The following is a 27,646-nucleotide window of genomic DNA, read 5'->3' as shown; positions in this document are numbered from 1 at the left end:
TGCAGAACACACTTGGCCCTCATATTTTTCCACTACTTTGAAATTACGTTTGCATAAAAATTTCAAGTTCCACATGAACTGTCCCCCCACTTAGTGAGAATTATGCTCTGAGGGGTTCTGTGCTGCTCACACCATCGGCTGGAGTTACTGAAACATCACAGTATATGGCAGGAGAAAAAAACTATTTTTTCATGTTGCAGAAAAATTACCCTGGCAACAACGAAGTTAAAGGTATGTCAACATAAACCAGAATAACACATCTGACATGACGACGTTTCTTTTTCTTCTTAAATTTTGAAGAGACTAACAGAGTAAATAAAGCTTTACCACTGGAGAGTGCCCTTTGACCCCTTTTCTTTATTAAATATAGTAAAATATAAGCAACAAGAAGGCACAAGAACAAAACTATTTACTGGAAATACTAATTTCTCACGGACTACAGTTGAATCTATGGGACCTCTCTGCTGTAATCTCCCACAGCCAGCTCGTCAAGAGCCAGATCACTGCAAGTCTGTAAATGCAATTGTGCCTCAACACTGGTATTTGGGATACTGAATGCACCTACAGTCTGAAAATTTAAATGACTGTTCAAGACTCCTATAAAACAGCATTAAAGAAAACAACCATATCCACGGAACTTCAATATCCTGAAGATCAACGTACTACTTCTCCTATAAATTGTTCTTAAACAGCAATCTTTTATTTACACTCTGCATATTGCATTAAAAGGACCACAAAATTCAGAGCTGTTTTAAGATAAACTTTTGAATTTAACTCCTCAATAACTGCACGACATTTAAGTGCCTCTCAACACACTGGCAAGGGAGAGCACACACATAAATCTTAGATCTAGATCACCATCCTTAACTTGGAAAGAGCAAACTTGAATTCATCTTGCAATTTGCTGTTACGGGAGTAAGAACATCATTTTACAAGTAAGCTGGTGCCCTGCAGGATTTCTTAAGTCACACTGCCACGTTCACCGTGATCTTAAGCTCTGACCGATAAAGTTTCCTTTATACTTAAAAAATTCAGAATCCAAACCATTAAATACCACTAGAAGCCAAAAAGGTTACTGGAGGGTTGGGCTTGGGGTCGTTTTGGTTTGGTTTTTTTTTTTTTTACATGATCATTTGTGTATCTTTATGAACATTTTCACCTCAAAATTTCCAAGTATGTTACCTATGTGTGTTAAGTTAAACTTGACCTTATTGACCATTCTGAAACGTTATTCATTGGTACACAAGTGGGTGAACTAGAGCTCTGGATCTGAATGGACTTTATCCAAGACAAGAGGACTGGAGAACCTGTCTGACAGGAATAAACACAGGTTTTGTAATACTCAATCTTCTGTCTTGATGTCTATGCAATGCTACCTCCTGGTAAGCAGATCCACTCTAAAGTATGTGCCAAAAGTCTCCTGAAAACGAGAACATGGGAAAATGTTTTTTTCTCCATTGCATATTTTTGCAAGACACGATCTGACACTGTTAACTCTTGTTTTCAGGTTATGCAAAGAAACGACTGAACTAGAAAAACAATTTTATATTTACAACAAAGTCATAAATTAAATACGAAGGTACATTTTTGCAGTGACAAGGTGTCAGAATTTTTCCTTGTGAGGAATGAAGGGAAAACTGACTACAGAAAATGCTGATGCTCTTCCTTTATTCCCAGAATTCATTTTAAAGCCACGTCCATCTCTACTAGTTAGTGCAAGTCAAACTGAAAACATGTCTATGCAGTTTCTGCCAGCTACACTATTTCACACCAGCCAAAGGCCACTCAAACTATATTCCATTTAGACAAGAAAAAACACAGCACTCCAAATATCCCCCAACTCCCATGCTCTTCAGTTGCATCACACTGAGTATGATAAATAAAGCGGTTAAGAATCAAGCCCTGTTAGAGGAGTCTGAAGCATCCTGTAAGTAATTGCAAAGATAAAAGCAAAGTTTTGGAGGGAACTTCTGCTCCTAACTATGTAGAGTTAGCTGGGAAAACTCAATGGGGCTACCCAACCATGATTCCTCACATGAAGTGTCGAGAGAAATACTTCTGTGTGCCTTTTCATCGCTCATTTATCATTTCCTGATTATATTCACACCCTAAAGGTACTCCCTCCTCCTGCCCCAAAAGGTAAGGACTGGACTCAATTCAGCTGCTGTGCAGGAAGCTCTTGCAGACTGCCCTACATCACACTTTTTTTCAAAAGGCACAAAAAGCTGATCGTTCTGCAAGGGCACACAGTCTGTTAAATAATTTTTACCGTTTCCACGTCCCCAGGAATGGGTTTGCAAATGGAAAGAAAATTCTTGCTATGGAAACTAAAATGCACTGTAGATTTTTAAGCTAAATTATATTGGTGGAAAGCAATTACAATAATAATGGAACAGCACTCTGTGTTTATTCGATGGGAAAGAAAAAAGAGGACCCAACACTGTATATGAAATCTGACACAAAAGAAACTGATGTAACAAAGCAGTATCCATAGCAACAACAACTTAATATTTCAGTCCTCTTCAGCTGCAGTGGATTAAATATAATGACAAGATGTTCCCTTTGAAAAGTAACCTGTTGCCATGACAACGTTGTATTCTGCAAAGTAAACAGGGGCTGGTCAGAAAGGAGATGGAAGCCTGCGACTGAATATCAAAAAGGCAAGAAGCTTCTGTAGCTGAGCAGGGCAAAACAAGCATACTCTAATCCGAGAGAGGCTTGTTCCAAACAGTTCCGAGAGAAGAGAGAGGATGTTCAGTTCAATAAAGCTTTGTCCTTCCAATTCTAAAGCAACGGAGGAGGTTGGAGGTTCAAGGCCAAAAGCAGCACCACTGAGAGAAAACAGTTCAGAGGTGAGGATGAGAAAGGAACAGGAGACAGCGCAGGGTGGTGCAGAGCTTTAATTTATCAGCTTTAGAAAGAAGGAAAGAGAGGCAGGAAGGTCGGCAACAAGAGTTCCTGCACAATTTCCAATACACAAACAAGTTTAACCCTCTGTTTATCATCTACCTTCTTGTCTATACTCATGCCATTTACACAAAACCTGGCACAACTGGCAGCCTGTGCCCGTGCCGTGGCATCACAATGCCATGAAGGACCGAAACACGGCCGCGAAACCTGCTGCCAGACAGAGGCTGAGCTGCGCTGAAGCACACTAGAGCAGCTTTGAGGATAACCTGGGTTCAGGACTTGCAACACCAACTGCTGTTACGGTACTGCCAGAGCCATGCAGGGTTCAAGGCTGGAAACTCGCAGCAGAACTCTCCCAAGTTGGCGGCAATGGCAAAAGGCACTTACAGATTTCCACGCAGCACTTCTCTGCACTGTCCTACCTTTGTCCTGTCTTTGACGTGAATCCAAGTCACTTCTTCACCCAGCACATTTAGTGAAGGACTTTGCCAGAAGCCAAGCTTCTGAAAGAAGCTACACACGCTGCCCCCTTAGAGATCAGGGATCCTGTGCACAAGGTGGAAGCTTAGGAATTGTGACACTGCTTCTTTCATGTCTTCCCTTTTTACTACGGAAGTTCTTTTTTTTTTTTTTTTTTTTATACTGACTTACATTCCTGAGACAGGGTGAGGGAGGTGGTGCTACTGCAGTATCACACTCAACCAACTATATTCCTCATCAGCTCATTTCACCCAGCAGACAGGCTTTAATTTCCTTCTGCTGTGGTCACCATGCACTGCACGCTCTCCGCCACACACTGCACTTGCACTGGCTTTCCGAGACACCTGCTACTGCAACAGCCCAGAAAACATGACAATAACTTCATGCTACCATTAAGATTAAAAAAACCCAAACACCAAAACAAAACGCTCAAACCCAAATGCCACATAGAGGACAGGGTTCTGTGCTACCCGTTTAACCACCTTTGGAATAATCATTCCTGATTCTGTACACTGAGGTGATCTGTAATTAAACTAGAGGGATGCTTCAACAGAAAAAGGATTTTTAACAGGCCAAATGGCCCAGCCACAAACCACCTTTCAAACAGTCTTTCCAATTCTCTTCGCAGCTCTCAGAAAAGCTTTTCAAAACCAACTTGCTAAAACACACTGCCTTCTGCAACATATGCATGTCGCTAAGGCAATCTTCACAGCGTAAAAAAAGTTCCAGCCATTAGACTAGAAGCACTATGAGTCTACCCAGGTCTCGCCATCCTGGAATACAACCCGTAGGAGGGGACAGAGCCCTCTGAAGTTGAGGCCACAACTGGTACCAGAACAGTGATTTCTGGCCCTTCAACATCACAGTGGGGGGACAGACTGTTAGCTGAGGAACTGTGCAACAACAGCTGCAAGAGGTCATTACTTTTATATAACAAAAGATGAAAAGACACAGATGAAAGATATGCAGGGCATTGGGGGTAGGTTTTTATTTTTAATAAGCAATAACAAGCTATAAGCACTAAACAATGAATCTTTGGAGATTCTGGTTTATTTATGAAGCCTGGTGAGAAAATCAATGGCTTACTAAATAAAACCCAAACCAGATATATGTCTTATAGGCAGAACAGATTATAAATTGAAATCATACACTTTAACACTGACGTAGCCAGTCAGTCACTATTACTGGCAAGATAATCAGTTATATAAATTGAAAGTGTGATACAGTAAGGCAATTCCTAGATATTTGTGATTTCTGTAAAATTTATATAAATCTGAAGTAGTCAGGAAAGAGAAAAATCTCAAGAAAAGTTTTTTTAAAAAAATCCTTTTATGCAAATGCTCCAATATCCAAGATAAAAAAAACACCACACTCTTCAGAAGCAGTTCTAAAAACATCTGGCAAGGATCATTTTGTTCCATCTCTAGAGGGACAAAACAGGAGAGAACAAAATTACTCCACTCCAACTTCAGCTGGTTAAAAAATAGTTTATCAGGGCCTGAAAGGGACTGGCATTACATGCAAGAGATCCATTTGGTAGGACATTGTTTCCTTTTATTCTGTGCATCCATAAACCAAAAACTCTGAACTTCTCTTGCCATGCTCCTCCCTCAGCTGATGCTGTGCAGGCTCTATCAAAAAAAAAAAAAAAAAAAAAGAGATTTACATACATTTGCTCCACTGCAACACTAAGTCATAAGATTTCAGCACAGCAATGCCAAATGGACTGCCCACAAACACAGCAAGCCCCTGCCATACATCACAGCTCTAGTCTTACTTTCTCCAAGCATCTGCTTATGGTCACTGTTGGGAGACAATACACTGAGCCAAATGAATCCTTAATTTGGCCCAAGACGACCGTTCTTATGCATGTTATGCTCTTACAATACGCCGTTCAAAATATGAAAATCAGGTTCAGGCCATTCAACCTTTAACCAAAACAACCCCACAACTACCACAAAGCCGTGAAGTACCCAAGAACAGAACTGGGTCCTCCCCAGAAAAAACCCTGCAATTCCTGCTTAAAGACAAGGAGTTACTCACATTGGTTCGTTTTCATTATACGGGGACCTAGATAAGTTTACAGATTAAACAGTTGTTCATTAGCTTTTTTTCCAACAAATATTTTCTACAGTAAAAATTTTACTTCAAGTTACCTGATTTCATATGCCCAGCTTGCATCTGTGCCTTAAACCTTTTTAAAGTAGTATCTTAATGCTCAGAAAATATTTTTGCTAATGCTGAGCCTCTAGTAAGTTTTAAGTTGTGTTTAAAGCCTGTTGTAGCAGTGTGTTATAATAAAAAAAAAAAAAAAAGCAATTTTGTGTTCAGAGTGAAAAATTCAACCCTGTATTTCGGGCAAATGAATTTAGACAGGAATGTTTTTAGTGATTGCTTAATCTAAAGCAGGAATGAATAAACATGTACTAACATTGTATTATCGGTACAAGCTCACACCTGCTGACTGATTGCAGAGCCAGAATTTTAAGGAAGTGGAGGACTCCATGTTCTGCACCCATGCTGCTGTTTGGAGAAGGAAGGAGTTGCACAAGTTTGAGTCAGACAGAGAAAGCTTTGTCAAGACAACATTATTTTTCATCAGGTTTATATAGGAGGAAAAAAAACCCTACACAGTCCTTCGAAGTACTGTCCCCTACCCAAAAGGTAGGATGGAAGTGATGGTAACACAGCTGTTCCGGGACACACGTTATTGCAAAGGAAACGAGCAGTCTCTCCACACAGGAATTACCTGTGCAGGTAATATTTTGGTTGTAGAATTCATTGATCACCTCTCTAATACTTGTTTTCCAATATTTATTTGCCCTCAAATAAGGAAGACACCAGTATTTTGATCACAAGTTCCAAAAAATTAGTTAGTGGAAACCTCTGTATGATAGAAAAATTTTTACCTGGTATACATATGATTTTAATAGAACCAGAATGTTCCTTATACACAAGCAACAGTTACACTGAGAAGTAAATATGCAAGTGAATTCAGCATGGAATTATATTGCTTCAAGTGTTTATAGCTCATATAACTATATTATAACTATAGTTTCTAAAATGGCCAGGCAGTACCTTTGCACTTCCCAGAGCAAATATTCACTATTAAAACCAACTATATACTACATCAGCATCGTTCCTTCAGCACAATCAGAGTTTATCTGCAGGACAATGGAACCAGGCAACCTAGCAGTTAATTTTTTTTCTATAAAGTTTCATCAAGGTTAGATGAAACGATCTACCACTCAGTCTCTTAGCTTGCTTGACAACACAAATCTCCACCTTGCTTGAACAGCAGATAGATGGAGAAACAACAGCATATGTTAAAGGTGATAAGCATGAAGAATGCGAAGCATAAAACGAGATTGAAGATATCCCTAGTTCTGCCATACACCTGGAAATACAAAGCTCTAATTAAAACAAATTACAGCCTAAAGAATTCGAAGGAAGGAGGAAAAGGTAATCTTACTGATTTAAGTCTTGAAACAAAGCTAAAATTAAGCCAGAACAAAGAGAATTAAGACTAGCAAGTACTTAATCACTATTTCTTCATCCAAAGAACAAAATACAAGCACTTTCCATAACGTATTTGTAACTGCAAGCAGTTGTCTGGAGTGGAGCCGTGGCTCACCAGACCACCTATCAACAGCCTCTGAACAGGAGAGAATCTTCTGGGCATCCAGCCAGCTTAAAACTTCACCATCAGTAGTCACTGCGTCAGCACACTCACAGTCCGATCAAGGAGAAAGGGGCTTTTCAGCACACCGAGTATCCTGTCAGTACCACCAGTACCTTACAGCAGACAGCCTTACTTCTCCTGCTACCAAGGGGGTTTTTTTTGGTTATTTTTATTTGTTGGGTTGGGGTGGGGGGACGGTAAGGAGGTTGGTTTTCTCCTTGTATTGTTTTTTGTTTGTTTGTTTGGTTGGTTTTTTTTTAAAGCAAAGCATTAACAGTCTTGTACACCTATTCACAAACCTAAGGAACTGCTCTCGTTATAAAAACTGTTTTTACTACTGGCTGACCAACTCCACAACTGGCAATGCAGGTGAAAGACATTTATGTTGAAGCATGGGGAAAGGAAAAATTGAGATGTCAAAAAACACTGAAGGTCTGCTGTGAGAGGAGTACTGCCACAGGGAATAAAAATATCTATACATTTGCTAGGAGCAGGAATCATCTGATTCTACACGAGCAGAGCACAGACACCAGAGGCATCCATCAAGGGGAGTTCTGGGAGCCAATACAACCAACATCACATCCACAAGCTCACATGTGCAAGTGATTAAGTGAAGAATGTCTTATTTGGCTTATTATTCCAGCAGTACTTGTTTTGCCAAATGTAATACTTCTGTCTGACAATCAGATTTTGTTTTGTTATAACCTAGAGGTGGGGGGGAGGGTTTAATTTTTTTTTTCCACCTGTGCTATTTTAAATTAACCTTATAGTTGCTAAAAATAAGCAAGGCCAAATTTTCAATTTTAAGTTCTGAAGTAGAATTTTTTCCAAATCTCTTTTAAATGCATGCCCAAATTATCACTAAAGCCAGCACAAAAGCAGACTGCTTTATACAATCCCCATCCCTTAATGCATTCTCTTCTGCTTGTAAGTCAACATTTAGAACAAATGTTAAGGACACAGGTGTCACATCCCTGTTCAGTGGCATGTTCCTGTACAGATTCAAGTGGCTGCTTCAGTAGGAATGTTTCTAAAGCCTAGGCCTACAGAGACACCCCTTCAACTACGAGACCATTCAGCCGGACTGAAAGTTCAAGGGAATTGTGTTCTGTAATCATTAGCATGACTTTGCTCCAGCCAATAGCAAAAATGACCAGTGACCCACACTGAATAGGTGGGTTTGATTTTTATGCTCCATAGGTATAAAAGGAAATGGAAAATGGAATGACACTTCGGGGAGCATACAGATACAGACCCTGCACTAACAGGTGCAAAATGATGCAGTCTTATTCATCATTCCTTCCCTGGCTTGTGAGGAGGGGAGGAAGGTAGCCCCAGCGATGCACACCACACAGGTGACTGGCTGTGTGTGCAAGGCTACAAACTTCCAGAGATGTCACTACGAGCAGCACAAACATCCTGTCACCTTTGAACTCAAAACACTCCAGTAACTCACAAACAAGTTGCCCTGACTGAAGTATTTCTCAACAGCAACAGACCCCACGGTCCCGGGATCAGTTCCACGAGCCAAGGGGCTAGGCAGAGGGCCACAGCAAAACAGCACCCAGTTCTGCACAAGCTCAGACGCTGCTGGGAATGAGAACACGCTGCGCAGTCACGTTTACTCCCATTCAACACACCCACGTCCTCTCAAACCCACCGATTTGTAGCAGCGACAGGTCACTGACGGCTGTCCCACGAGGACCTCAGAGCTGGCCACAACCATACTATCATCACACCAAACTGTGCAGCCCAAGTCACCGGTTTTATTCAGATCAGTCTAAAAAATTGAAGTGTTTTGCTAGCCCGATAAAACCGACGGGGGTATTGCTTCCACAGCCGTCACGTGAGGAGGAGCTTCTCGACGCACAAAACAATATTGCTGCATTTTAGATGCATAAGTGTTATTTGCATGTGACTGACAAGCAAGCAAAACCATGCCGGCTAGTTTTCGGTTTGTTTTTTTGTTTGTTTTTTTTTTTTTCCTTAATACTTGAGGAAGTATCAGCAGGATCACTGCCCCTCCATCAAAACGAGAACCACCCATCCTCAGAGCAACCAATGGCTGCTGATCTACGACCCTCCCTGTAACATTATCTAAACAGTCTGTTGCAGGCCCAAACATTTCCTAATAGCCACTTCGGCAGCAGCACTGCATCCTGCAGAGCGCCTCTGCAGCTCCCTACAGACCTGCCAGAAGGCTGGCATGCAGACAGCACAACTGAAATTAAAACTGCACCACGAGGGGAGGAGGGGAAAAAAAAAGGAATAAAAAAGCCCAGACAGCTTCAACGTTTTTGCTACATGCACCCCTTAGCCAGCAGACTCCCTGCTCAGTGCCCTCATGCACGGTCCGAACAGCTGCACAGCAAAGCTGATGTGATTACAAGGTTCTGAGGAACATGCAATAGTAATGAAATGATTTCATAAACATTTCAGAAGTCACAAATAACAGCAAAAATCATCACTGTTTAGGGGAGGCCGGAGTGATGTAGCCTACCTGCAGGGGCTGAATGGATCATCCATGACTATGACAGGCTCTTGTGGGTCTAGATGTATTCCTGAACCCTCTACTTAACAGCTAAAAACTCTGCCTTTTCCACTCTACCAACTCAAAATGGAGGCACATGCAGTCTGAGAGACCTCAGAGAGCTTTCACTGAGCTTGTGCTATGACCTAAGCCTGCACGCAGAACGCAGAAACTTCGCCCTCGGACTGACAGGACTGAGCATGTGCTGTGACCCTCCCTCATCCACACACTGTCTTACAACGCAATCAATCTCAACCCTGCTGTTTCCGTAAATAAAGCGCACTGAACAGCCTCCGCAGCCCCGGCACACCAAGCTAGTGTGCAGGGAAGTGGGGCCTTAGCTAGGGGATCCGATACAGCCAACGCTAGAGAGCAGAGCCATTCCAAGGCTGGGGAGCGGGGTTCCAGCACTTTTTTTGTTTTTTATAATACCTTCTGCGATTTAAAACAGGCTTCTGAAAGCACGTTCTTCCCACTTCGTGAGCAGCTTTTTAAAAATTACATTCAGTAAAAGGCTTAGCGGTTTTCACAGATGCAAATAACAGAAGCTCCACATTTGAATATACAATTTTTTGGTTAGGAAACGAAGCAGCAAGCTGATTCACAAAATACTTTTATACTACCTGTCAGTAATGCAATATATGAGAACATTTAAAGCACAGGGATTCTCAGCAACAATGCCATTACCATTTACAAGCACGTGTGAACACAAAGTGAATCCAAGAGGAGTTAGACTTGACTCTATTTCAGCTTCCTCCATCATCCTTGATTTTTACCACATATTTATGTAATTAAAAAAAAATTATTAGCCACCCTATTTCTAGGAAGGTAATATCCCTTCTCCCTACAGCATAAAATACTTTCATTAGTATACCTGCCTCCATCTTAGAGCATCTGAGATGCCTGAATTTACTGTGATACTACAGAAGGATAGAAAGTTTCTCAAATTTTGAAGTTTAAAAGACAGAAACAGATTAGGCAAAACAGATCAGGCCACGGAACAACCCCAAGTTTTCTCTCAGAATAATTCAGTGCGAAAATTTTGTTACAAAATAGGTGGATAAACCTTTCCTGTTGCCCAAAGTATGTTACCTCCCACTCCCTTCTTGGAAACCTTCACCAACACAGTCTGGCTCCTTCAATGAACCTGCAATAATAATTCAAATGTTCAGTAACTTGAACATTTCGGCTACTGTGGCTCTGCTGAAACTAACTGATGCTACCAAAGCTCATTCATAATCTGAAGGAGCTGTTCCAAAAGATACAGGACAGAGGGGCTTGGCTCACACTTGTTAAAAAAAAAAAAAACAAAACAAAACAAAACCAACCACCAAAAACCAAACAAACCTTTAAAAATCAAACACAACCAACCATGATAAAAGTTCCTATGTTTTTTTAAATGACTAAGCTATACTAGGCTATTTATTTAAAAATTCCAGAAACACAACGAAGTTTTATAAACGGCTTAAAAAAAAAAAAAAAGAGACAAAACCATCATAATATTTTATCAGCTCACTTCTGTTATAAAAACATTACAGGAGGCACCACATTCAGAAGACTCTCTGACCAAATTTTCCCAGACTACAGACTAGAAAAAAAATAACCTACTCCAAATCTGTTGCACAGCCTTTACCAGCTGACCCATTTAAGAGCACTTACAATTTCAACTACAGCTGAAATGCATTTCTGGATTTTTTTGTTGCTGCTATTCTGGATTGGGGTTTTTCCCCTCAAATCACAACATGGACTTGAGAAAAATTTCTCAGCTTTTATGCTACCCTCCAGTTCAGAAATAAATTGAGTTATGAACACACAGAAATAATGTATTCCAAATGGTACTAATAAGTGTGATATCAGCTAGAAAGAACCACCCAAGGAAGTTATACATCCATTTATCTAAATACAGGTTTTTGAAGGTTTTTTGTCTGTTTGTTTAAAAGGAATCAACTGCAAGGCACCTCTAACACATGACAATACCTACTGACATGAAGTGAGGGTGGCTCAGCATCTTCCATAGTTCTTTCCCAGGAATATTAGACAAGAGCAATATGAAACTATTTTGCTCTAACTTAGGAAGACATACAGAAGCCATCTGTTTCACATCACATGGGCATACCATGCAAACAGTCCCCAATCTCCCCCATCAGGAGGATTCCTCATAAAATTGCTAAACCTATTTAAAAAAAAAAAAAAAATTAGACTTGTGATACACTGTAGGAATTTTCTTGTTTAAACAAGTACACCCCAAACTCTCAAGGTTCTACTAAGAGTGAGCCTAATAAACCTCATTTTAAGGCTCTGATTTGAGACATAAGGTTGGATACATTTAAAAACCGTTATGATCATTTCATCCTCTATCACTGCCCTAGGCATTATTATATGCATAGAATCAAAATATTCTGACTGCTAAAAATTAGCCAAAAAAAAAGATCAAAATAGCAAAACAGAGCTCTGCAGTCCTCTTGAGCCTCTGTTTGCATTGTGGTTGTAGATATCAATTTATCATTCAACCACAATTTTTTATAAAGGCAACGTTAAGAGGAAGCTTTGAAAACCCTACTTACACACAATTCCACACTGGCTTCTTGATTTTGTAATGGAGAAGACCACACTGGTCTTCTCCATTTCTAGATGTGAAACTTGTACTCCACCCACTACACTTTCATTGAAAGGAAAAAAACAAAAACAGGCTCTTGATGAAGACTTTAAACAGAAATCCCCTACCAGACAACAAAATAGTAAGCCATGAAAGAAAAAAAAAAAAAAAAAAAAAAAAAGAGAGCAAGTCAACTTCAATTTCACTTTGGGGAACACTCCTCTCAGGCATACCAACATTTAGCTTACAACATTCCCCAACAAGAACACTTCAGAAGAAAAAGATTAAGAATAAAAAACAAATTTTGTGGAATAAAAACACAGACAAGATCCTGGTCTTCCCAAAATACCTATTCAGAAAATTCACCCATGCCTTGAATGTTTGGTATTATTTTGTTCTATAATGCAAAACAATGTTGTGGAGAGTAATTTTGATTCACAGCCATGAGAAATGTTGGTAGAATAATATCTGATTTTTTTCTAGTTCCAAGTAAAAATTGAGTAGCATTTAAATCTGTGTATATTTACAGATGTCAGTGTCGAAACTCTGCAATGTCTTTATTTACTCAAGAACTGATTGACTAGTATGTGCCAGTACGCTACAAAACCAGGCCAGTACCTATAGTGGCATCTGGCATACCTGCATCCTTGAGTCAGACAGTTCAAAGTTGTTTCTGTAAGTCCATACAGGATGTCAGAGCACAAAAAGGAAGAAGGAAGGACTGGGAAAAGTCCTTGCCAGAATCAGCTACATCGGGCGGATCAGGCAGGAGCTAGGGTTGTAGGAAAGGAGTGGTAAGGTATGAGCTGGTGACAGGCAGCTGTCTGAGGTCAAGTGACAGGTTCAAGAGCTCTCCCAAGCCTTGCTGCATTATTTCTTCTTAACAGGCAGAGCTGAGTTCTGACTCAAATACCAAAATCAACAGCTTAACTCAAGCTGGTGCAGTTACCGATTTTCTGAAGTGCTATCACAGAATCAGAATCACCTCGGTCAGAAAAGCCCCTGCAGCTCCTCCAGCCCAACCCTGACCCTCACCCTGACCGTTCCCAACTCCCCCAGATCCCTCAGCAATGGGTCAGCCCAACTCTTCAACCCCTCCAGGGGTCTCGGGGACTCCCCCCCTGCCCTGGGCAGCCCATTCCAACGCCCAACAGCCCCTTCTGCACAGAAATCCTTCCTCAGAGCCAGCCTGACCCTGCCCTGGGCAGCTTGAGGCCATTCCCTCGGGGCCTGGCGCTGGCTCCTTGGCTCCAGAGACTCATCCCCCCTCTCTGCCCCCTCCTGGCAGGGAGTTGCCGAGGGCCAGGAGGTCTCCCCTCAGCCTCCTCTTCTCCAGACTGAACCCCCCCAGTTCCCCCAGCCGCTCCCCAGCAGACCTGTGCTCCAGACTGGCACATCAGGTCTGGTTTGCTTTATCCAGTAACGCTTCTTGACTGCTATTCCATACGCTTTGAAATGCTCTGAACCGATTTCAGGGCCTGCACAATTCACTTAAGATCCCTTCTTTGATAAGGCATTAGTCTCGTCTGGCCATTTGAGGAGCCTCAAAAGTTTGAGTGGATTCCATGGTAGTAGAATCAGTGTCAGAGCAATCACTTCTCTGAAGAGACATGAAATTAATTATTTTAATGTACTTAGCATAAAATGAATTTCCTTTCTCTGCTGGCTATACAAGGTTCGCAGATGTATTCCCACTCTTGAGAGCCAGGAACATATTTCAGGTCTACTTACAAGCTTGATTAACGCTTTATTCAAGGTGGTAACACCCAACCTCTAGCTTTAAGATTAGGTTTTTTATTCCACAATCAGATTTTTCTCACTGATGTCAGAATTACTGAAACAAAGCATGTAATCTTTTACCAAACTCTATAGAAAAACTCCCAGATAGATACACACTGTAAAGAAAAAAAGTTATCCCAAAGCACACAGGTTTACCACTTCCAGACTGCAGAATGACCAACAGTAGGATCACAGTTGATATTTCCCAAGCTAAAGCTATATTCAAGCAAGCTTCCAAACAGGAAAAAAAGAAAAGGACAAAGCTATTTTCCTTCAGCACGGTGTGCTCCAAGAACAAAAGGGCCTCTTACTACACATCCACCACACCAGTGTTTTGGATGGTTTGGGGGTCTGGGATTTTTGCAGATTGTTTTGCAAATAGAACATATGAAAACAGAGAAGAAAAGTCAGATTCCCAAACCATTGAACTGCATTTGAGAGTCCTGGAAAAGTGATGAGCATCTTCTGCTGAACACAAACCAAACCCACTCGAACAGAAGTACATCTTTGTAGATGCAATCTACTGCTCAAGCTTGTTTGGTCTAATAATGTATCCTACCACACATTTCTACAGATCAGTTGAGGGGGTCACACTGCTGTACTCAGAACCTCATTTGCAACAAACTATTACTTCAAGCTACCATGAACATTTCCCATCCTTTTCATGTGAAACAAACACTACATCGGAAAAGCTAATCAAGGTGAAGATGAAGTTTTGTTTTCATAGACAAACCACCAACAGGTCATCCTGAAACGCACGTTATAACACTTCTATTCCAAAAGTAAAATCAATCTAGAATTAGGAATTTAAAGCAGCATGCATTGTAAGGCAGTAGCAAACACAGAAAATAATCAAGCCACCTAGACTCAGCTCCTTTGGCTAACCCCCCACCCCCACCCCCCCATTCCAAGACAAAATACAGACTTGAAGAGCTAGAATTAAAATAACAAACACCGGCTGCAACCAAATGAAGAAAAACCTACATTTTGAGAACTGGCTAGTCTGACTAATTAGCTGATCACTAAGTGCTATACTTCGTCATTTTATTGATCTTTCCAGGCTCAGTCATTTCCTAATAGCTGAAAGAATTAAGAGCTACTTCTACACAGAAGGTAGGTTTAAGACTGCACTGACAACTCGCATAAATGGCGTTTTATAGAAGTCATCCATTAAACACAGAACTGGAACGCTAGTACAAATAGTTCGTTTAGCATTTATGCCCTCAAAACTAAAATGCATTGAAAAAAAGTGCTAAATAGAAGGGTCAAGCATGGTGCTGAACATCAGAGAGGTGCATCACAACAGGCTTCATACATGCCTTGCCCTGATGGACTGCTCAAAAAAAGAAAAACCCCACACAAATGATGTTGCAAAAAGATTTTAAAATATTGCATTTTAAAACATTAAAGGATTTCACGTCCTTTTCCCAGAGCTCAGCACCATACACTAGAGCAAGATTGCTTCCTAAGGACTTACACTGACAACAGCTGAATGTAAACTGGATCGGTTAAGCGAGGTTACCTAGTCCAGTGCCCTGTCCCAGACATATGGACAGTTTAAGACTCTTCAGAGTAAGGTACAGGAAGCCTCATAAATGAGCAATTACATAATTATATGCCCACACAGGGAGTTTCTTCCTAACTGCAAGCAGTTAGTGGTTGGCGATGCCCTTAAGCATAAAGATTCATATCTGCATTAAAAACAGTAAATCTACCATGGAACAATTTGAATATTTATTATTTATCTGCCTAGCTAATCCCCACTTAATACTTTTTTCAACAATATCTCTAGAAGTCAAGGTCCATCGCTAATTATGTTTTCTGCACTGAAGGAAACAATACCACTTCCAGGTGGCACGGACCTTGCTGAGCCCTGTTACTCAAGCAATCTTTTACTCATGTGCTCATAGAAATATGCCACTAGACAACAAACTCTTTAAGGCTGGTATTTGTAAGGCATCCTCTGTGTTTAAAAAACTACATAAATGGAGAAAAAAAAAAAAAAGCGCAGTGGTTTGGACCTGAAAGAATAATGAAGGTACAGTCTAGTACCAGCTTTGGTTTACAAACACAGCTGATAAAAGAGTGGTTGGACAACTCCCAGGCAGACTGAAGGAACTGCAGAATGAAAGAGCATGCTGAACACACCCTTCTTCAAAGAGGTAGTAATTCCCCAAGAGTTCTTTCTGTACTTCTAACTTGCTCTCGGCCAGCAAAGCATAAACTAGGAATTGTTGATATATGGACCCTCTATAAGTATTTACACACAAAACCATTAATTTCCACACTTTAAAACTTTCAACTCGGTTTCTTAAAGTACCTCATTTCAGCACTGCTTACTAGAAGATGGGAATGTATTTTCAAAAATAATTCTGAGGGGTCTGCATTTAGCCAATGAGACAGCTAAGAATTCCTGCGAATGTTTGCAACCCTTAAAAAACATTTCACAGTTTTAGAAAACCTCTTTTGAAGCAGTATGTTATTTACCCAAAGATGCAACCAGACGTCATGGCTCACTGCACAATTTCATTATTTGCTAATTCTCCTCCTATACACACACTCAGCAGGAAGATGTAGCTTCTCCTCGCACTCCCTGCCACCCCACCTTCCTACCAGCATCATAGCTAATGTTAACTTTTTTCCCCTTGAGTAGTTTTCCTGTTCCTACAGGCTCAGATCAGCAGTAAAGCTTGCCTTGAAAAGTCACGTCACTTACCTTGTCTCTGGATTATAGCCCAGTATGTAGAAAAATGAATCCACTCGGGCTTTAAACTCTCTAGCAGCAAATATGTCAGAGAAATGGGAGATATTACACTTCCCTCTGAAAGAAAGAGGGGAAAATGGTATTAGAACTCTATCTTGAATAACAACTATTTTAATTAAGTGCCACTGCAATCTGTGCATAAGCCACAGACATCCTTGTGTTCTCATAAATGTCTAAAACATCATAAATAAAAGCCTTTTGTAACAAATAACCGTGCAGATTCTTCCCATGGTGGAAAGGGAAGAAAATTCAGTTACAGCGTCTCAGATGGTATTCTACAAACATTCATTAATTCTCATTCAGCCAGCACACAGTCCTGAAGAGCCCAAATTTAATCAGACGAACAGACAATATCTACCCTAGAAATACAGTCCTGAAGATGTCTTATTTTCAAAGTTTTTACAGTCCTATTACATTTACATCTTCAAGGAAGCTTCCAAAATTCTACTAATCGTATTATTTGGGAAGCCAGCTTTTTATTTAGAAGGCTAAATAAAATTTCAGTTTAATAATACTTCCAAATAAAAAGCAAAGCTAGGCTGTTTTTCACAGGATTGCAATCTTAACAATACAAATTCCAAGCACTCTAAAGTTTCTTCCTTCTACGGCCACACAAAAGACAGTAAAACACACAAAGACATTTTTTTTAAAAAAAGAGAAGAAAACAAGGAAAATAGGATTTATTATCTTGTTCTACAACAGACTGTTAATAATTTTTTTTTAATATAGCTTGTTGATGAAGTCATTATCCTTAAGCATGAAGACTAGCTGTAAGAAGTTGCATCTCATTTCCTCAAGGGTTTGTTGCACTGTTAATGTTCGACAGCTGCTCGTGTTTTGTCATTCCATGCGTCGCAGTTTACTGCCGCCAAGTAAATCAGATCAGAAGCGGGCAGAGACAAACAGGCCAGACAGCCCAAGAGTTAGTGCTTTTTATCTAAAGCTGATTCAATGCAATAAACAAAGCACAAGATTTTGCTCTTTTTCAGTATTTCAAGCTTTCTAGTGTTAATATAGATAGCATCCCTTTTCACTTGTACTCACTGAATAGTATTTGCTATTATAAATAAGCCAAGGGACTTATTTAACATTTAAAAAAGGTTTGCCAGCCTTGGTTAAAATTGAATGAGAAGTGCTGTTGCCACCAGTACACCAAGATGAATAATTATTTAGCCTGTAATACTACTGGATTCATTTGCCTTGTCTTCTCACCGAGCTTTAAAGCCCTGCATACTTGAAAAACTGCACCAGGAGGTAGAAGCGCTAAGCTTGCTTCCCTTCTTAACCTTTTCGTGGTATAGTGCTTCCACAAGACTTTACCAATCAACAGCCACTGCAAACCTGCCATGGAACATGAGCTCGCCCATCCACAACATCAACTACTACAGGCGAGGACAAAAAAAAAAAAACCAACACACCAAAAGGATGAAGGATGAATAAAGTTGCTGACTGTTTTAAGACCAAATCAATACGGCTATCCTGTGAGCTGAGGCTGCATAATTGTCCCTATGATTGCCTAATTTTCAGTCAACTGCCTTTCTAGCAAAGGACAAAGCAACACTGGATATTGCAGGGGTCACGCCAGGTTGTCATGGAACATTAACAAGGTCCATAATTGAGATGTCACACAGAAATACTGAAAGACAAACTTGTTCACTACTATTTATTTTATCCCTGGTTGGCTGAAGCTGGTTTCTGAGTTTAGTCATTTAGAAAGAAAGAAAAATGAGAAGGGGTATTTGTTTTGCCATTTCAAATTAAATTCAAATTTTAAAAGTATTTTTGGGGAAAATATTTCGTTTCCTTCAGTAATTCATCTCACTGTTAACAAGCATTTTCCAGGTAAGCTTATATTATCTATATTCATGAAAGCAGTACATCTTGTTCATAGCATTTCAGACAAGTAGCACTATGCATTACGACAAAGATTTACCACATAGGTAAAAAGAACATAACTTTTATTACAGACTTCCACAGGGATCTATGAGTATCCTCTAAGTTAATTTTTTCTACTGGTTAGAGCAGAAGATTAGTAGTTACAATCACTGGTTCTATTTTCCAGTTTGTCATCAATTCATTGTGTGACCAGAGCCATTTTGTTTGCAGAGGGCAGAAAAATAATCTTGGATTAGAATAAATTAGAATTTCATGTTAACCCTCCTTTCACGCATCACAATACCTACTGCCTAGTCTGTGTTCTCTAACTGTTAGACCTCCACGTGCAATTACCCTTATGTTCATCTTGTACACTGAAAATTGCACGTATTAATCACAATTTGCTAGAAAAGAATCAACAAAAATATAATCTTTATCCTGCAGAAATACATTCTCTCAATTATCAGCATCTTTAGATACCATCTCATCTACAAGCCTGTAAGAATTATTAAAAGCATGAACAATTCAGAACACAATGAAACAACGGGGAAAGCCAACAAAGAAACAAAAGGGCGATTTGAAAGGTGCCTGTGGTACGAACTTCCAAACAAAACCAATGCAGATGAAGCACAAGACACATCGAGGAAGCAGTTTGGCCTCTCAGCAGCCTTCACTCCTTTTGGAAGGGGAGAAGATAAGGTTATTTTTCAAGCTTGCCTGGTATACACATACATTCTATTTTTATCTTTCCACTTTTATCCTTTCTTTAAAGAAAAAAAAACAAAAACAAAAACAACAAAACAACACAGAAAGAATGTTGAAGAGAAGTTAAAATCCTCCCAGGGAAAATTCCATCCACACAGTTCAGCTTCTCTGTTAAAGCAGAGTCAGTTTTCCAAGATTGGTTCCATCAAGACAGCCAACCTCCTGCTAGCTTGTTTCTAAGCACGCTGATTTAAAATTGGAAAGTGACCTTCTGTAACTCAGAAAAGGCCCTGTGGAATTTCATGAGATTACTGTACACCACTGGAATTTTCTGAGTTTATATAAAAAAAAGTCTAATCTGTAAATCAAAGACTTCTTCCCACCCATATAATAGAAGTTGCAGCTAGTTTGTCTTGAAGTAAGTGGCTTCAGCAAAGTGACTCTGAACAAAAAAATGTCTCCAGATGGTTCTACTGAAACACCATCTGAGCATTATTATCAGGGAGATTATTCAATTTGCATTTTGACAATATCCATGCATGTTTGGCATATTGAAAAATCTGCTGAAAAATAATGCCTCGCTGTTTCTATTTGAAAACATTTTTAACTAATGGTGTGTCCCTTCAGCCTAGTCAAAGGTTAGCCACTGAAGTTAAAAACTCAGTGAGTAAAAAGAGCAGCAACCTCCAGGGAAGGGCAGACAGTACAGAGAACAATACAGGGGTCCATTACCTCCTGTCTGTGCAGCTAGTTTTTAATGGAGCTCTTAGCTGAGCTGCAACAATGACAAGTGCCTCAGAGAAAAAGCCTTTAACGCAATTTAATCAGGGCGACATACTAACAGTCACTTTGCTAGGAGATGCTATTGTTAATAGTGAAATCAAACACAGAGGAGGGAAGGGTAGTATTTCTGCGGGAACTAGCAATAACCTAAATTGGCAACGATGGGAAACAATATCTTCTGAGCAACATTGATTAACTGAGATTAAAACGAGATTGTAGAATTACAGCTCCTTTTTGAATGAGAACAGATAACAAGTTAATTACTGGAGGAGATGAGGAGAAAGCTGAGCGGTATGCTAATGATCCCCACAGAAAACCAGAAAAAGCACCCCGCTCTCAAGCAGGTTTTTCTCAGCCACCTCTGAGCCGCTGCACCACATCCTCTGTGACTTACCTGAGGGCAGCAGCGTGGTAAGTGTCAACGTAATCTGAAATGAAGAGCTCTCGATTCTTGATAACTGGGTCTGTAATAACAAGCTCTCGTCCAGAGTCTGCCAGAAAGCAAAAACACAAACAAAAAAAGCACCAACACATTAGCCGTAATGTGAAAGCATCTACCGTTGCCATTTTGCAGGTCTTTTTAACAGGTCAAAATTTGAGGATGTTTCTTCAAGAGAGACTCCTCAGTGTTAAGCTGTTTACATGACCTGTAAGGTATGGAAATAGCGGGATACCCTTTTTACACGTGAATTCTCCCTTGCTATTTATAAAGAGGGGAAAGAGCTTTTAGGGGTACTGGATGACATCCACTAACCACTAGAACTGGTCATTCCTAACTGAAAGGAACTAAGCAAATTAATTTATCCCTGACTTCTGGTTTCCAGGTTAAGATCTTGGTTGTTTTGCACATGTAATCTTAAATCCTCAGTAAAATCTTGACAGTACTAACTGCTCAGTGCTGTGGCTTTCAGATAAATATTGACATTCGTGTTCAAATACAGAAAATTCTCAGTGTTAACAAAAAAACTGGAAGACAACTTTTTCCATGACCTCTTTATAATACCTTTGAAGACCACACAAAAATACTTCTCCACGTGCACAGAAGTGTGACATAAAAAAAAGCAGCCACATTACCAAAAATGCTCATTTTGATGCTGTGCCTATAATCCCATAGTTAGAAGTTTCAAATAAATTACTAAGGAAAACGTTAGGTTTGTGCAGCTTTTGCTAAACACACACATAAAACATCCTTAATGCCTGCAAAAAGGAGAATGTGGGCTCAACTTTACACTATCATGCACAGAAAAGTTGCTGTGTTCCACATTTCAAGGATCAACTTTTATCATCACAATTCACCTTGGAGTACCTTCAGAATTTTAGCAGTTGCCTCAAGGAAATTTCCTGGTAAGAATAGAAGCAAATGTTATGTCTCCCCTAGAGGCAAGAGATAAATGACACTGGAATATGTACTAAAGTTTCTCCTGCTTCTATTAAACCCAAGATCACACTTTTTTTTGCAAAGAGAAAAGGGGGAACTCAGCTACGAGTGGTTCAGTTACATCACTTACTGCAGTATTAATCACAGCAAGTATTCATACATGCAATGTAGCATGTATGTAAAAAACAATAGTTCTCATGGCACTATGGCAGAATCACACACACACAAAAAATAGAAGAGATGCACGTTTCTTCAGATAACTTGGTCTTCAGTCAGTAAGATAGCAGTACACTGTCCAGAAGGCCTACAAAGGATGGGATGTTTTTCACTATTCTCTCAAGGCATTAGTATAATGCAGCACAGTATTTAAACCATACCAGAAACAGATCTGATTATAGCTACGATGGTTAGTTAGAACAAACAAGGCAGGTAAGAAACACTATCAACCACCCTCTAATACACCGTTTTCATCAAACAGTCCTTGCTTCATATCCCTAGGCAGAAGTGTTCTTGCTTTCTGGACTGTTCAAACTTAAAATTCAGAGTAGAAGTAAAGAAAGCCTTACTCTACAGAGCCTAACTTACCATTCTCATTGTGTCTGTCCTGAACCAAATGCTGATAGACTGAATCTGGGACTTCAGACTGGCGATAGTACCATTTGACATTCATAAGGAGGTGGTCCCGTTTACTCTGAAAAAGAAGGTCTAAAGGCATTACTAAAAAGGAAATCAGACCACATCTGACACAATCTTCTAAAGTATAAAATTTGTATTCACACTGAAAAAAAAAACAAACAAACAAACCTAAGGCAAGACTCAAAAGGAAAGAAAACATATTTCTGTGACAATAAAACAAAGGCAATGTGCTAGTGGCAGAACGCCTTTCAAATTCAAAGGCAACAGGAACCTAGGACTGCATCATCATGTTGTATCTCTCTCTATATCTGACCAGCAGATACTGATCTATTCACTCACAAAAAAAAACGTGGCAGGGGTCAGAAGAGGATTGGAATTTTTGGCCTCATGCAGCATGATCTTAGTCTGCTAATTTCTACAAACAAGAAGTATTTATGGCCAAACACGGAAAAAACAATACCAGTAGTATCACAAATGCAACCGTTCTAAACAGTTGTAACTACGATACACCAGATTTTTTCCCCAGAAGGACAGATGGATTCAGACATAATCATAGATGTTCTTTATTACACTCCTTTACACAGAAGAATAGGATGCTGCACTTCCATCCCAGTAACAACAGACTGACTGACTGCTCATGTACCTCACACAACCAGCAGCAGAATTCACACAAAACTACTTTCCTCAAGTGCTCCTTTTTCACGTAAGGATCCAGCTACCAGTTTGTTTCTTCTCAGAAGGAAACTGAAGCGTAAACACCACTTACAAAGAGAATTTTTTAGATCAAGTTATTACAGACTCTCTGCTTCAGTTTATCTTTGAAACCCTTGGTAGCCAATTCCTTCTACCACTGCAAAACCCTTGAAGAAAGAGAGGAAGGACTAAAGAGGAATTAACATTCTTCTGGCATGAAGCAACTGCAAGCACCGTTTGTTTTTTCTGGACTACAGTTCTCTAGACCTTTCTAAGACTGCTCTTAAAACATTCACATTTGAGAGTTAAATCACAGGTTACTGGGACCAGAAAGTTCCGATCGTCTCTCCTGATCACATCAGCCCAGCTGTTACAGCAATTTTCATCCTTTCTGCTTAATAAACAACATGAAAATCTTTCCATTAAATGCACTTTGTGAAGACTTTGATTAAAAACACATGTAATACCGCAAAAAAACTGCTAGTGGCAGCATTGTGCCAGAAAAAAGTTTGTTCCCTAAGCCACTGCTACCACATGTGCTCCATGTACTGAACGTCTCAAAAAACGTTCACAAACATACCACGCGTCTTTGTGCTGGACAGGAGAAACCTGAAGCTCCTTTTTTAAATAACATGTTTGCAGTCAAAGACAACAAGCTTGTCTGATGCATTAAAAAAAACACACAAAATAACAAAATCTGAGAAGCAACACTGATTTCTGCTGCCTGCTGTTCAAAAAAATGTGATTGCAGACTTTCCTGTTCTGAAATAAAGTTCTGTGCCAAACAGACCAAGAAAAACCCCAAAACCACCAACCAAAAAAGTAAATGTTCTGTTACCCTCTTGCTAAGAGTTCATAAATTCTAACAGCGCTAACAAGAACAGCATGCGGCAATGATGAGAAACATTAACCCAGCATTTCTCTGAAAATTCCCTTTGCATTTCTTAGTCGAAATTTTATTTTCTTCTCTTTCTCTTGTGTGTTGAGCACACCCAGAAACCATCGCTTTGTGATGCAGAAACTACCCACGTGTACGTACGGACAGTTTACAACAAGCATCAAGAGCTAATGCGTTGATTTTCTTGGCTTGTGCCACTAAAGTCAGGTGTCTTCCAAATAATACAACACTCCAAGAAGCACTGTAAAGGAGGCATAAGCACATATGTATATGCAACCACGAAGGAGGACTACAAAAATATCCAGCGCTGAATTTTGTTGGTGCTGGTGGTTTTGAATAGCAAAATATATCTGAGGGGGGGGGAGGAGGAGGAGAACTAAGGATCTACAGACTGCTCTGCCAGGGATGGACAAATGCTTATCTACAAATCAAATCACCAAAAGTCTGAACAACTAGCAACAGCCGATGGAGAACTCTGAGAAAAGGACACAAGTTACTGTATCTTGATAAAAAGATGAGTAAGTCACTGAGAAGACAAAGGCAGCAAATGCAGAATGAATGGTCACAACCTCGAATGTAACCTTACAGCAACTCTTCTACGAAGGGACAGTTTTGCAGAAAGAACTCGGGAAGAGGGTAACAAGTTCTGTGTGAAGATGTGTTCTTATGTATGCATACACTGAGGTTATGTGACAGAAAAAAAGGAGGGATCAAAACTGTCAAACGTTTTCATTGCCTTGGCATTACAAAGAGCTCTAAGTTGGGAGGTCACAGCTTCATTCTGACTTAAACCAAGACTGTAAAGGACGTGGTGATGCAGTCACTTCCCTGTCTCAGTTCCCTATTTAGCACAGAACAGCACAGGGCTTTTAGCAGCACAGGGATGAGGCTGAGGTCACTTAAAGCATTCTGATGCATTTGGATAGAAGAAAAAAATAAAAAAAAATCAGTAGTTAGGAGTGAAGTTTTACCATTTTCTGCCCTCAGGGACCACCTCATCCTCCTCCCTCCTCCCAAAAGCCCATCCCAGTTTGTCATTCAGTCAATGCAAAGAGAAGTTTTCTTATTGCTGTGCCTCCTGTAAGCTTCACTGCAAACACCCGAGTTCCCCAATACGTGTTCAAGAAATGGAATAGCAGGGGATTACACAAGAGTTTATTAGGAATATTGACACATTAACAAACTATGAAGGCAGGCAATGTATTTGTAACGTTTTGCAGTATTTTATCACCGTCTCATTCAAAAATCCCATACTTTAGGAAAGCATAACATCTACACACAGTCTGGAGCTTTTTTCTAGCTCAAGCACTTGAATCTGATGGGAAGGTGCTCATTTCCCATTTTGAAACTTTGTTCTCAGACTCACAGAATGCCTTAGTTGTTCCCTTCGCTGTGTTTTATTCCAGACCTTAGCACTTACTCTGCACAGTGGAAGAGAACAACAGCATCTCCTCCTCTGAAATCAGTTCACAGTCAGGAAGAACACGGTGAATGAGATTGAATTTCAGGAGGCTGGCTGAATCTAAGAAGTTTGCAGGGAAATGATGAATTGCCCTACACTGCAACCTGCCAACACGAATGGTATTGAGTTCTTTAGGTTGATCATGTAGTTGTGAGGCATTGTCAGAGGGGAAAACTACAAAGAATATACAGGGGTTTTCATAACACAGAAAAGTGGCCTTCCTTTTTTCATTACACTTCAGAAAAAAAATTACATATTTTTAAAAACTATGGAGGAAAGTAATGAAGGTTGAATTACAACCGGAACAGATAATAAAAACAAGAGACAGTCAATCGAAGTGAGGTGTGTAAGCACAGATTTGAACCATGGCATACACCAGCTATCTATGCTTTTAACTTCTAAAACCGAAATTTTATGAAATAAGCATTTTAAATTAATTCTAAGTGACAGGAAAAGATTAATATGGCCAATGTACGTATCCTCAAAAATTACAAGACTTGTATATCTTTTCTTAATGGAAAGCAGCTCATGCTCCATCATGCCAACTCTTCTTCATCATGTGAATGCTAGAACACACACACGTGGCACGACTCGGTGCCTCTGTACACAAGGACTGCAGCAACAAAAACATCATTTACAACCGAGATGTGCAACTTCTTTAAAGAAGAGTCTCTGGACAGTAATGCAACTAAAACTATGCTGATATACTAATAAATTGCTGCTATTTGTGCTCTGCCGATAGCAGTTGGGTTTGGGTGGTGGGTTCTGTGGCTTGGGTTTGCTGAGGGATGGCGATCTGATCTCATTCGTAAATACCTCTTTTTACCATGATTACTGCTTTTTTGCCCAATTAATTTAAAAGCTTCAACTTGAGCAGTATTTTCTGTAACTACTCTCCAACGTGCATGACTTTGTGGGCTTTAACCTGAAGTGAATTTCAATCTCCCTAAAAATACAAAACTATCAGAATCTCGTTTTTCACATTTATATCCTTCATTGCACAGAAATTCCTAGACATGCTATTTTGTCAGCCAGCTTTCTAAATATGTATGTCATTTACAGAGCAGACTATACCCAGAGGTGTCAAGGCACCAACTTCTGTGGTAGACTATTTATTTTAGAACCAGGCTCACACAAAAGAAGCATCCCCTAGTTCATGAAGTGGTTTGGTGGGTTGTTTGGTGTTTTTTTTTTTTATACCTTTACAAATTAAAAGCTGCAGATAGTCACATGTCAAATTCAGACTTGCAGAAATCACAGCAATAGTAAAGTGCTTTAAAGGCTCTTTCTGTCAGCTCAAAAAGATGCCCTGTGCTACACAACTCCATCCTCCCCTTAAATGAAAATATTGCCTATTGCTGCAGTACTCAAAGCTCTCATTTGGGGGGTTTGTTGTTGTCCCTGTTTTGGGTTTTGTTCCCTTTAAAAAAAACAACCATGAATCAGTTTTGGACATTCAATAAGAATCAGATAAAATCTGTAGATGGATGAAAGCATCCCAATTTACAAGCATCTGGTCAACTTCTATTTAAAAATTAGCCTTTCCCTTAAAAGGGAAAAAAATAAATCTTGGCAGTTCTCTTTAAAAGTATGAATGCACTGATTTCCATACCATGTTACAATTCCTAGGTGCCAGTTTTCTTTTAGAACGCACTTCAAAACAGAGCTATTGCACATCACAATTCATATCTTAAGAGATTCCACATTCTCTTCCCAGGGTTATGACTAACCAAATTGTGCAAATGATCACAGATGTCCTGCAGATTCTCTCAGAGGGATTTAAGCAGTATCCTTCATTACTTGCCCTATTTAGAGACCACGTTAAATCACAACTAGCTTTGGAAACAATATACGAAATGCTGGAGATGACAGATGGGCACGCTGGAGTCAGTGAGTAGTAGCTATTACAAAGAAACAAATAGCAAAATAGAAACAAGGAAAAGATCATCTTTCTGTTCAAACGTATCTTCAACACTGAAATTATTGTATCAGAAAAAAAAAAAACAAAACACGTGATTCATTCTAAGCCACCAAATTCTTTGTATTATTTTAACAACATGTTAATGATTTTAACAGTCCCTCCACTGTTCAAAATAAACATCTCATGCCTTGCAGCGCAGAAGCTCTGGCCTCACAAAGCCAGTTTTGAAGTGGACATTATTTTCATTTAACACTACATATTAACCCACTCCTTTGGGGCCCTATTCGCTCCCCCAAAATTATTTCATTTCACACAAGCAAGTCTAATTATGCTCCATGACACAGTATTACCTGACTCCCATACCAGCGGTAGCTCTGACTTGCTCCACCCCACCTTGTCCTGGCCCTTCCCTGCCCTGTTGAACTGCGACCCACATTCCTACTCCTACTGCTGAAGCATTTTTACACTAACTCGATTTGGACGTTTACTGATATTCAAAGAAAAGAGAAAGAAAAATAAAGACCACTCATAGCAGATTCCTGGGGGGGGGGGGG

The 27,646-nt window shown here is 39.9% G+C and overlaps 1 protein-coding gene across 3 annotated transcripts in view; it reads right to left on the bottom strand.

The window, feature by feature from the left end:
- RERE (arginine-glutamic acid dipeptide repeats) overlaps nucleotides 1-27,646 on the bottom strand; it is a 251,296-nt gene that overhangs the window by 104,246 nt on the left and 119,404 nt on the right. For all 3 annotated transcript variants that reach the window (XM_026862554.1, XM_026862556.1, XM_026862555.1), the window contains exons 4-6: nucleotides 22,068-22,173; nucleotides 20,499-20,595; nucleotides 16,694-16,798 (exon numbers count right to left, since the gene is read on the bottom strand). In XM_026862554.1, the coding sequence (XP_026718355.1) occupies nucleotides 16,694-16,798; nucleotides 20,499-20,595; nucleotides 22,068-22,173 (308 nt within the window). The remainder of the gene's footprint in view (nucleotides 1-16,693; nucleotides 16,799-20,498; nucleotides 20,596-22,067; nucleotides 22,174-27,646) is intronic.

This window comes from Athene cunicularia (assembly GCF_003259725.1).
Source record: "Athene cunicularia isolate RWA chromosome 21 unlocalized genomic scaffold, athCun1 chr21_part1, whole genome shotgun sequence".
Taxonomy (NCBI): domain Eukaryota; kingdom Metazoa; phylum Chordata; class Aves; order Strigiformes; family Strigidae; genus Athene; species Athene cunicularia.
The sequence above is the reverse complement of the archived record's forward strand: the minus strand, read 5'-3'. Positions and strand labels throughout refer to the sequence as shown.